Source organism: Nicotiana tomentosiformis, chromosome 9, assembly GCF_000390325.3.
Source record: "Nicotiana tomentosiformis chromosome 9, ASM39032v3, whole genome shotgun sequence".
Lineage (NCBI taxonomy): Eukaryota > Viridiplantae > Streptophyta > Magnoliopsida > Solanales > Solanaceae > Nicotiana > Nicotiana tomentosiformis.
Window position 1 is genome coordinate 110,065,618 of NC_090820.1, and position 11,308 is coordinate 110,076,925.

An 11,308-nucleotide genomic window follows, 5' to 3' on the forward strand; every position below is an offset into this window, starting at 1 on the left:
TCCATTGACACATGTACAACCCGAAGAACTGGACTGATGGAATATCTATCGTTATCACGTATTCAAGAGGCAGAGATTTTCTAATAGCTAGGGAAAGGGAGGGTTGACCTCTATATATAAAGAATGTATTCCCATCCCATGCCAATTGTTATTCGGCCTCACTTATCCTTACACATAGTATTTAATATTAGACCTTATATTTATCCACCACTTGAACCACTTTTTATAACCAATTAAAGTAAGTCCAAATTCTAATATTGTATGCTAGGCTGCCCTTATTTTTGGCTACAAAACTCGAAAGCAAAGGAACTAGAAAACTCGTCTGGCGAGAGAAAGAGAGATGAGTCAATCAATTTCTCCAATCTTTTCTCACTTTGCAAAATTTCAGTCGAATATTTGGAGATGCAGTACTTCTGAACTCAGAGTTATACACTCATCATATGCCTCTTTTGGAGGGAGGAGAAAAGAGAGAGAAAGAAGAATGAATCGAGCAATGAATCCTTCTTCAAGCTCGCGTCATTTGGCAGATTTTCACTCAACCATTTGGGGTGACCATTTTCTCTCCTACAATTCTGAAATAACAGTAAGTCACATACATATGTAATCACATGCTTATATTCTATTTGAATTTGTTATCTAAAGGAATAAAGAAGATGTTATAATTTTATTAGGGACGGATCAAGCATTTAAACATGAAAGGTTCAACCTTTAAGATTGGTCTTTATCGTACTTTTGAAATTATGAGTTTGAAATTTAATACTCCATCCGTCTCAAAAAAGAATGAATATTTTACTATTTGGGGAGTCAACCAAGATTTTCTCTAACCTTTTTTTTGCAAATGTATTTTAAAAATTTTGAATTTTGAATAGTACTATTTTGTAAAAACTTATGTAGGTTTTCACTATATATCTAATAATGTATTCAAAACTAATAAATAATGATCAACATATGCGGATCTAAGATTTAAATTATATGAGTTCAACCTTTAAGGATTTGTTGTAATTTTACACATAAATTTATGCTCCGCATGAAAGTATTGAGTTCGGATGAACCCGACATTATAACTGCGGATACGCCCCTGATGCTCAATTTCTGCCTGCAGGAAATTACTACCCAAGAGAAAAATGAACATGAAGAGTTAAAAGAAATAGGTAGGAAAATGTTGGTAGAAACTCCAGATAATAGTACACAAAAACTTGTCTTGATTGACACAATTCAAAGATTGGGATTAGCATATCATTTCAATGATGAGATTGAAAACTCCATTCAAAACATCTTTTATTTGTCCCAAAATAGTGAAGAAGACGATGAACACAACCTTTATGTTGTTGCTCTTCGTTTTCGACTTGCGAGGCAACAAGGAAATTACATGTCTTCAGGTACCTTATATTTCTGCCCTTTCCCGCACAGTTTCATTTTTTTTCGTTGTTAAAAGGCAGTCCGGTGCATAACATATCTCGTATATACGCAGGGTCAGGAAGAATCGCACCCAAGGGGTGTAATGCAGGCAATTTACCCTAATGCAAGTATTAATAACTAATTTTATGGCTCGAACACGTAAATTATAAGTTACACAGTGACAACTTTACCGTTGATCCAAGACAGACCTCTCTTTTTGCTATTGCATCTTATTTGTGCAGAGAATAGCGAGTTTCGAGATCTGCTTCTATATAGAAGACTTCTGTATTATACTTTTTGATTTTGTCCTTATGCTTAAAAATCTTAAAAAACTATAATGTGGAAATTGTAAATTTCTTAACTAGCTGTTAAATCAAATAGTTATTATAGGAATATTATTTAAGTTCTTTTGGTAGATATGTACTACTAGTCATTTTTTCAATAATAACTTGGGGTTTACTTTTTTTTTTCGTGGCTTCTCCACAACTATATTTCTTTTAACACTGTTGTGACTATGCTTTCCTTGAGTCGAGTGTCTATTGATAACATGCCCTTTACCTTTACAAGGTAGAGTTAAGGTCTGCATACACACTATACTCCGCAGATCCGACTTGTACGAATTCAGTGGATTGTTTTTTGGTTGTTGTTGTAATAACTTAGGGTTTAATTTCTTGATGCTAACGAAATTCATTTCTTTCAAAATATAAACATGGTGTTCAACCAGATGTGTTCAAGCAATTCACTAACCATGACGGAAAATTCAAGGAAAATCATACTAATGATGTTCAAGGATTACTGAGTTTGTATGAAGCAGCACATATGAGCGTGCACGAAGAGGAAATTCTAGAAGAAGCTCTTATCTTTACCACCACTCATCTCGAGTCCATGATCCCGAATTTGAGTAACTCGCTTAAGGTACAAGTTACTGAAGCCTTAAGCCAGCCTATTCGCAAAACTATACCAAGGGTGGGAGCAAGGAAATACATATACATTTATGAAAATATTGAAGCACATAATGATTTGCTTTTGAAATTTGCAAAGCTGGACTTTAACATGTTACAAAAGCTTCACCGGAAAGAGCTTAACGAGCTAACAAGGTATATCTACCATTCTTATCACCTTCATAATTATAGAATAGTCAGATCTCTCTATAAAAAATTTTCTTTAAAACAACACTTCACTATAACGGCCTAGTTTTCTTAGGAACCAATCTTTTATGTTATGTTATAATACATGTTCTATATAACAACACTTTATTGTAACAGCCAAAAAATTTCGAAACAAATAAGACTATTATAGAGAGGTTTGACTGTAACTCACGCTAATTAATAACACTTAAAGTTTAAGTATGTTAATACGGTTATGGTATCTATAGCTGGTGGAAAGATTTGGATTTTGCAAACAAATTTCCATATGCAAAGGACAGATTGGTAGAAGCTTACTTTTGGATGGCGGGAATATATTTTGAACCTCAATATAGTCGTTCAAGAAGAATGATAACAAAAGTAGTCAAAACGAACTCCATCATTGATGACACTTATGATGCTTATGCAACTTTTGATGAGCTTGTGCTTTTCACGGATGCGATCCAGAGGTAAAATTATATATGTTAAAAGTTTTCTATAATATCGTCATTTGTTCTGACATTATAAAACTGTTATAGTGAAATGCTGTTATAGAGAAATATATTATGACAGCTTAGACTTTGCAGATGGGACGTAGGTGCCATGGATTCATTACCGACATATCTGAGACCTATTTATCAAGGCCTTCTTGACGTTTTCAACGAAATGGAAGAAGTATTGGCCAAAGAAGGTAAAGCAGATCGCATCTACTATGCGAAAAAAGAGGTAATCCTTGATTAAGTTACATTAATTATTACTCAATAAGTTAATTAATTAAACCAAGCTGTAAGGAAGATTAATCGCAATTTTGAATTATTAGTACTTTTTATGTTACCTTTTTAGATGAAAAAGTTGGTGGCGGCCTATTTTAAGGAAGCTCAATGGTTGAATGCTAACTACATTCCAAAATGTGAGGAGTATATGAAAAATGGACTTGTAAGCTGTACAGGTATGATGTATGGAACAATTTCTTTGGTTGTTATGGAAGAATTTATAACAAAAGAGACTTTTGAATGGTTGTCAAATGAACCTTTGATTCTTCGAGCTTCATCAACAATTTGCAGATTAATGGACGATATTGCCGATCACGAAGTAAGTATAACAATATAATTTCCATTTTATATAATATCCAGACTCAACAATTAGTCCTCCTAATTCGCGAATTTTGTCCCTAAATACAATACAAAAACAACAACTAGGTGGAGGTAGAAAAACAGTTTTCGATAGACTCTCGACCCAAAAAAAAAATATTTCTCACTCCGATTTCCAGTCTAGGTTGCACTTTTGCATGATATAATAAATAGACATGCTTGATAAATTACAACTTCAATGAGCACATTTACTTAAAGTGATTTATGGAACTTTAGAAACGACTGATTAAAATGGTAAAATATTGTATAATATTAATGAAGATATTGAAGTATATTATGTTGTAGGTTGAACAACAAAGAGGACATGTTGCTTCATTTGTTGAGTGCTACATGAAAGAATATGGAGTTTCAAAGCAAGAAGCATATGTTGAGATGTGGAAAAACATCACAAATGCGTGGAAAGACATAAATAAGGAACTCCTTCGCCCTACTGCAGTACCAATGTTTGTCCTTGAACGAACTTTAAATTATACAAGATTGGTTGATACATTTTTCAAAGATGATGATGGATACACAAATCCCAAATCCAAAGTTAAAGACCTAATTACTTTGTTGTTTGTCGAATCTATCGACATATAACAAATGCAGGTGCACCTTAAGCTAGGTATTTGGAGCAAATATGGAAGTATTTTGTGTGTTCTGACAGCCGAATGTATTTTATAGAATAAAAATTCAACTTATCTTAATTAAATGTTGATACGTTTTCACACTTCACTTACCCGTTGGGATAATATATTCTAATTACACTACAATTTACAAGCATCAATTGATCAATTTTACAACACCCCATTGTCCAGTATCCACAATGCAAAAGATAGAAGGAGCGCCCCCCCCCCCCCCCCCCCAAAAAAAAAAACCAAACACACACAAACACCAACAACAAGAACAACAAAAAGGGTGAAATGGCAGCTAATGACACACAATTTGGAAAAAAACACTTCTCCCAAAAATGTTACAAATGGTGAAATGGATTGGGTGCTTTCTTAAGTGCTGGCTTTGTTCAAGGTATGACATCATGCCTTGATAAAACTCAGAAAGTTGATAAAGGGGCCAATGGTTGAGGTAAAAGCAAAAATTGTGGCATCTGACTTTGATTGCATTTGCCATGGATTTTAGAGTGTAATACAAGAGATTATAGGTACAGATATAAAGGAGGGTGGGCGGCAAAGCCATTAGGAGTTCGCGATGGCACGTTCAATAAGTAAGGAGTCTACGATGGGGCTGCTGGTTCTGGCTTGACCACTGATTGATCATCCGTTAGCTGAGTAGGATAGATAAGTGCGGCAAGTGAAATGGGCATGGTGCAGAGTGATTTGGATTGAAGGTATTGCATGGCTTCTCCAACATCTTCCTCCATCAGCTTTGCTACTTCTTGTTCTGTTTCCTGTTGTAAACTAAGAGTCCACCAAACTGTATAGAGAAACTAATTCTCTATCAGTTCTCACAGAACACACACACAACAGTAAGTAACCAACACAACGATATTTTACGTAGAAAACTCCCAGCTCACGGGATTAAAAACCACAACCTACACTTGTAGAATTTTAACTTCACTACACCGAGCAAACTTCAGATTACAACCTATTGTAACTTAGGAATTAAACTCTTAATCCTCCCTTACTTGCAATAACTATATTGCAAGCCTCTCTGTAATAACTCTATGGTCTGTTGCTTCTTTGTTCTTCAATGACTTAGAGAGAATGAGGGCAGTTGCACACTTAGAGAGAGAATGGTTTCTTGCCTCATGTTGGTAATATATATGTGAGGTCATAGGAATGATGTAAGCAAGTATCCGATACACAACATGCTTCAAAAAGTGACCGCTGCACTGTTGCGTGTATCGTGCAGCAGCAGCTTTAACAGCTGTAAGGAGTTGACTTGTACTGTGACCGGAGGAACTGATAGCCATCTGTTCCCTCTACTGTTCCTTTGACTGATATTATTGGAACTTGTGCCAGACATGTGACTTGTTGTTCCGAGCACTTTGAGGCTTGGTATCAGGTTACCTATCTGGTTCTCATAAGAAGTTTGTTAAATCATCAAAACGCGAAAGCACATAACCTATCAGTTTCAGCATTGGACCACTTGTCCCAGACATGCTGATTGGATCGACTTTCACCACTGTCCCCCTAAGAAATTGATGAAATAATCAAGTCTTGAAGCAAATGAAACAATCTTACAGTTGAGCTATGAGAGACTGTATAAAGGTATTTTCAATGATGAAAGTAAGAAGCAAGAAAAAGTGACTGTGTTCATTACCTCAACAGATTGCATTGGAATGTCAGCAACAAGTTGTGCCACCGCGCTAGCTCCTCCCAGCCTACTCATGCTCAATACCTTTAGGCAGATTTAAGGCAAATCATTTATTGGACTAGCAAAATTAGGAAAACCAGGGAATCTAAAAGAACTAATAAGGGGGTTATCAATGTATTCAATTTGTTCAGTCTTTACTACGGCCAAAACTCCCTTGACTACAATGAGGACCAGAAAATAGTGGTAAAAGATTTAGAGCTTTAAGCAGGACTACAATGATAACCATTGTCATTCAATCAAAGGTTTCAGTCAGTAAATTCATTACATAGTATTGCCACCAGAGAAGACTTTAAGATTGCCACCATCCATCCTCAGCGAGGTTATTTGTTTAATGGGAGGAAAAAGTGGAAGAGAAATTTCAATTATGGCTAGAAACAAGTTGAACCATCTTTGAACGAGATCCATTCTTCCTTTCCGATTATTTTCAAACACTTTTAGAAAGGTTGATGCAAGGATAACCTGCAATTTGACTTACAAGCAAAGATTAAAACTATGAAGAGTATAGTTGCTCATTAGGATTCCGCAAGGCGTATTCAACTTGCAAGGCAGCCAAATAAATTAATGGAACTACAGTGCTTAATCCTCCGCACAGTAAGGGGTTAAGGTGATATTAAGTCAATAACCTTCTGCAAAATCATTTACATCCCAACTCACAGAATGGATGTCCATCGAAGAAACTATTCAATTGATCAATCGATCGACTAAACTCAATCCCAAGCTAGTTGGGGTTGGCAAAGCTATACTCAAAGAAAGAATTATTAAACACCACCATTGAGATTCTCATACTGTAAACTAAATAGAATGGCTTAAACTGTTTTTTCAATTTTATTGTTTTGTGGGGTGGCTTATTATGTTTCCATGCCAATACGCCGGTTATTATGTTCCCATTATCCAAAACCAGGATGGTAGCATATGGGAAACGAAGAGTAAGAAGAACCAGTGTCATTGCAGATAACTCCAAATTGCAAGATTTGGAACTGTTTATCATGGAATATATTGGCTAGAGTCATCAGCTAAGCTAGTAGTTGACTTGAAAATTAATTTTAACTTTTTTTTTCAACTATCAAATTACCTTAACTTGAAGCCTTAAGAACTTCACATAGTCCAGAATCTCATCAAGCATTGCTGCCCTGTCGGTCTGGCAAGACAGAAAAAAGAATATCAATACCACAAATTGCAACATCTATTGAATTGAAAAAACTGAGCAAACCAATTTCAAAAAAAGATACCTATTACAGTGAGGTTTAAGAATTACTTGTCTGAAAACCACAACTATTTGTCATATTTAGTAACTTGAATCCATTAAATAACACTCAACCGCAATGGGGATTTATTATAACAGAAGATTATTAGCTTTTTTTTTCAATTTAAGTATGGGTACTTCTAACATCATGGTAAAGCGATGGATCAGCACAAAAGTGAATATTTCCATTATTTTGAATATACAACTTTAAGATTAATGAGCATGAATTGTTATCTGTTGCAACAAAAGAAAGAATGCTCATCAAAAGAATTTGTGGCAACAAGAGAATAAAACACACCTTATTGCAGCTGGGGACAGGTTCCTGCAAAGCCTTAATTCTTTCTGATATCCTTTCTCTTCTTAACTTTAAAAGAGACAATACATTACTCAGGCACTTGTTTCTAGAGCATTTTCTGCAGCCCTCGCATTTCACAACATAACTTATAATTGTCCTACAAAATTATCTGCATATAACTTATAATTGTCCTACAAAATTATCTGCATATAACTTATAATTGTCCTACAAAATTATCTGCATATATCAATCCTATTACCCGCTCAGCAATACCATGTGGATTTGTGGCCTGTCCTCTTCGTGCTCGAACCCGTGGACGAATTGCAGGTGGGTGTGGTACAGTTACCGCTGTGCTTGATGTTGGCTGGCCTTGAAAAGGCTGCAAGAACCAAAGAGAAGTTAAGAGATCGAATAGTGAATAGGAGATAGTAAATCCTAAAACTGACAAAGAGACATTTTATATCCGCATAAGTTTTATGAAGCCAGTGGCATGCAACTAAACTGGATTTTGAAATGAAATACATAAAAATAATTCAGAAACAGTACGGATTGTGAACGGGTTGATGTTAATCCATATTTTAAATGGGTGGTTTAAATAAAGTTTTATTATGAGAGGTTGGGCGAGTCAAACAATTTTGGGTTGAAATTGCAACTACTCAAGATTATAAAAACTAGCATATGCACAACAGGGAACAACAAAAGAATATGATAAAGAAAGGCCAAAAAAGATTCAGGAGCCTGCCAAAATTTATATTGGCAGTTGATGCTTCTTAAAGACAATTCTACTATTTCCATATTTGCTTAGTAATTATGTTTTTCAACTCACTCTGCTTCCTTCGTCACCATCAAATTAAAATTCCAGAAACAATAGTAATCTTACTACAAGAGCCCAAATCAAATCACCGGCAAAACTGAGTTTCATGCAAATATACTAGTGATTAAATTCTTAACAGCTACTTTAGATAAAGCATTTAAATTAAACTTATCAGGTTTGCTGATATTATATGGAAATACTAGTACTAGTCTAAAGGAATAATAATTATGAAACAATAGCTCAGTGGAAAAAACAGAAATATGGAAACCTGAACTTGGGTGACAGTGTGGTAAACTGCATGAGATTGCAAATGTTCTAGACCTGGATAAAAATTCCCCATGTTAATTGCTTCTCGTTCCTGAAAATGAACACGAATACCAAAAAGGCCATATTACATATTAAGCTTACCGCCATTGACACAAATATCCAGTTCCTTCTCCATACCAGCTAAACTCCTCGTTTCTCATCATACATACTACTCTTTCAGTACCAATTTTGATGAGCACTTATTTCTTTTTTCTCCATACCAAAAAAATGACATTTTTCTTACATTAGAACTATTTAGGTGACGTTTGCTTCAAAATTTGAAGAAGAGTTTCAGCCAAGAAACTGATGCCAAATTATTTTCAATTTTTTGCAAAAACTGTTTTTTATCCAAACAGTAGTTTTGCAAGAACGGAACTTCTTTTCTGTTGGTGGTTGGTTGAAAAACAATATACTTCCCTAATTCCAAATATAAAATCAAAATAAGTTTAAATCTCTTTGAAACAAATGCCACCTTAACCTTCACAATCACATTTCGAACAAGAGTAGTACTGCTAGTTTGGTACAAAGGATATTGTTGCTATTATATGCAAAGCTTATGAGTCCTTATTTATTTCTCAAACTCCTTGGTCAGCACTCAACAAATTGTAAAAAAAGCACGGGCTAGCCAGTTTTCGGACCGGTAATTGAAAAATAGCCAGCGTTTGCAAAGTCATTGAAAAATAGCCACTATTTTGCTGCAACACGGACCGGTCCAGCATAATATACTAGAGATTGGTGCACCTGTGTATGAACTTCTAGCATATTATGCTGGAATTCCAACACGCGAAATGTTCCAGCATAATATACTAGAGATTGGAGCACCTGTGTATGAACTTCCAGCATATTATACTGGAACTCCAGTATATTATGCTGGAATATTTTCCGGATTTTTTGAACAGTGTTTTCGTTCAGATTTATCTTTACACGAAAAATGGTTAAATTTCGATTACTTTTGAAATTGTGGCTATTTTTCAATTATCACTTGTAAATCTGGCTATTTTTGAATTTTTCCCCAACAAATTAGGTAGAAATGACACCAGATAGCCGCTTTGAGGACCTTTATTTAAATGATATCCAATTTTTAAAAACTACTTACAGTTTAGCCAGTTTTGGTAACTTTAGACGGCTTCAGAAGATCGAGTTTGAAGTAGACTCTGCCAGAGCCTAAGGGGTTGTTTGGTACGCGGACTAAATTATCCCCGGATTATAATAATTAATCCCAGAACTAATTTATACCACATGAGAGATGGGATAAAATCCCACATTTGATGGGATAAGGTGAGATATCCTGAATTAAGTCTGAGATTAAATTTATACTTGGCGGTATAAATTTATCCGTACATCTTATCCCAACTTATACCTCATACCAAACGACCCCTAAATTTAGACCGAAAACTATATTCAAACTTCAGACCTGACCTCTTAAGTTAGGCTTTGGCTTTCAAATTTAGACCGTCGAGTCTTAAGTTAATTATGAGGCAGCTAAACTTTAAAAATTTATATATCTAGGCTATTCTTTAAATAAGGTTCTAAAAACAGATATTTGTATATTTCACCGTACCTCGGGTCTGAAGTTAAGTTTTATGTAGGTTCCTAAAATCAGCTAAGTACACTTGCCTTACGGATTAGGACGGAAGAAGCATAAATTCTGAACTTCGATTAACAAACTAGTACTTACTACACTTACGTGCTTCACTGCAAAAGCTCCGGAGATGCTGACGTCATCACGGCCATTATCTAAGCTTAACCCCAACGGAAACAACGGCTGCGGCGGCTGCTGGAGCTGAGAGACACCAGATACTGAATTGGACGACGTCGTCTCCGATGAAGCACCGGCACCAATATCAGTTAGCGGGAGGCTAGAGTAAGAAGGAATAGCCAGAATTTGCTCGAGAAAATCGTCGCCGGCGGCGTAGCCCTCCGGTGGATTGATAGCCTTGCCGGAGATTTTCAGAGGAAAGGAGAATAATGGAATTTATATCTGTTATTGTCTTTCTTGCTTTTTGGCTCTTTGCTTTCTTTTTAAAAGTGATATGCTTTTTAGATTAATTTATTTTTCTTCTTTTGCCCCACTAAAGTTTATTGTAATGTTGTATTGTACTCCATTGTAATTGGTATATGTACCCCCTTAGTCCTAGACTTGTACTTCTTATAAAATCTCGTTTCCTCATTTTACAACAAGAAAAATATAATCTAGTGCCTTAAGTTCCCGCTATAGATACAGTCCAAAAAAGAGGCGGACCACAAGGTTGGGGTCCGAGGAAAAGCCGGATTACAATGATCTGTTGTACGCAGTCTTACACTATATTTCTACAAGAGGTTATTTCCACGGCTTGAACTCATGACCTCTTAGTCACATGACAATAACTTTACCAGTTACGATAAGGCTGAACTTCCTCATTTTACAACAACAACAAAACACTCAGTGTTCTCCTCATTTTACAAAGAAAAAAGTTTTAAATTTAATCGTATTCATTGTCGACACATAAATATATTCTCATACACACTTTATCTCTTAATTAGTATATTTTTACTTAGAAAAACTTACTAATTGTGATTTATTTTTTGGCAAACTAAACATCAAGTAAAAGAGCATTCTACTTGGCACAACTATCAAAAAAAATATGTTTGATTGGTCAACTTTAGGCTTATTATAGTTGTTCA

General features: G+C 35.3%; 2 protein-coding genes across 4 annotated transcripts; one reads left to right on the forward strand and one right to left on the reverse strand.

The window, feature by feature from the left end:
• Window positions 1–270: 270 nt before the first annotated feature.
• LOC104091009 (sesquiterpene synthase 12-like) lies at window positions 271–4,279 on the forward strand. 3 transcript variants are annotated; one of them, XM_009596254.4, is made up of 7 exons: window positions 271–583; window positions 1,103–1,379; window positions 2,123–2,495; window positions 2,774–2,992; window positions 3,110–3,248; window positions 3,366–3,614; window positions 3,959–4,278. In XM_009596254.4, exons 1-7 carry the CDS (start codon window positions 341–343, stop codon window positions 4,250–4,252), a joined length of 1,794 nt encoding a protein of 597 aa, XP_009594549.1. In that variant the 5' UTR covers window positions 271–340; the 3' UTR covers window positions 4,253–4,278. The 3 variants fall into 3 exon arrangements, with proteins under 3 accessions (XP_009594549.1, XP_018624574.1, XP_018624573.1); XM_018769058.3 differs by lacking the exon at window positions 3,366–3,614 and having other exon boundaries at window positions 3,959–4,279; XM_018769057.3 differs by lacking the exon at window positions 2,774–2,992 and having other exon boundaries at window positions 3,959–4,279.
• Window positions 4,280–5,179: 900 nt separating this feature from the next.
• On the reverse strand, window positions 5,180–10,619 carry LOC104091010 (transcription factor UNE12-like; the record flags this gene model as incomplete). Its single annotated transcript, XM_009596255.2, has 7 exons — window positions 5,180–5,802; window positions 5,933–6,010; window positions 7,059–7,124; window positions 7,528–7,593; window positions 7,784–7,903; window positions 8,607–8,696; window positions 10,332–10,619. Coding segments are annotated over 7 exons (798 nt in total), but the record flags the coding sequence as incomplete, so codon positions are not given.
• Between the last annotated feature and the right edge of the window lie 689 nt (window positions 10,620–11,308).

What these genes read in the sequence shown, in the direction of transcription:
- LOC104091009 (XM_009596254.4), top strand. Translation starts at nt 341, where the DNA reads ATGAGTCAATCAATTTCTCCAATCTTTTCTCACTTTGCAAAATTTCAG. An exon ending in GAGCTTAACGAGCTAACAAG is followed by an intron (nt 2,496 to 2,773) that starts GTATATCTACCA and finishes TGGTATCTATAG; the next exon opens with CTGGTGGAAAGATTTGGATT. An exon ending in TTCACGGATGCGATCCAGAG is followed by an intron (nt 2,993 to 3,109) that starts GTAAAATTATAT and finishes TAGACTTTGCAG; the next exon opens with ATGGGACGTAGGTGCCATGG.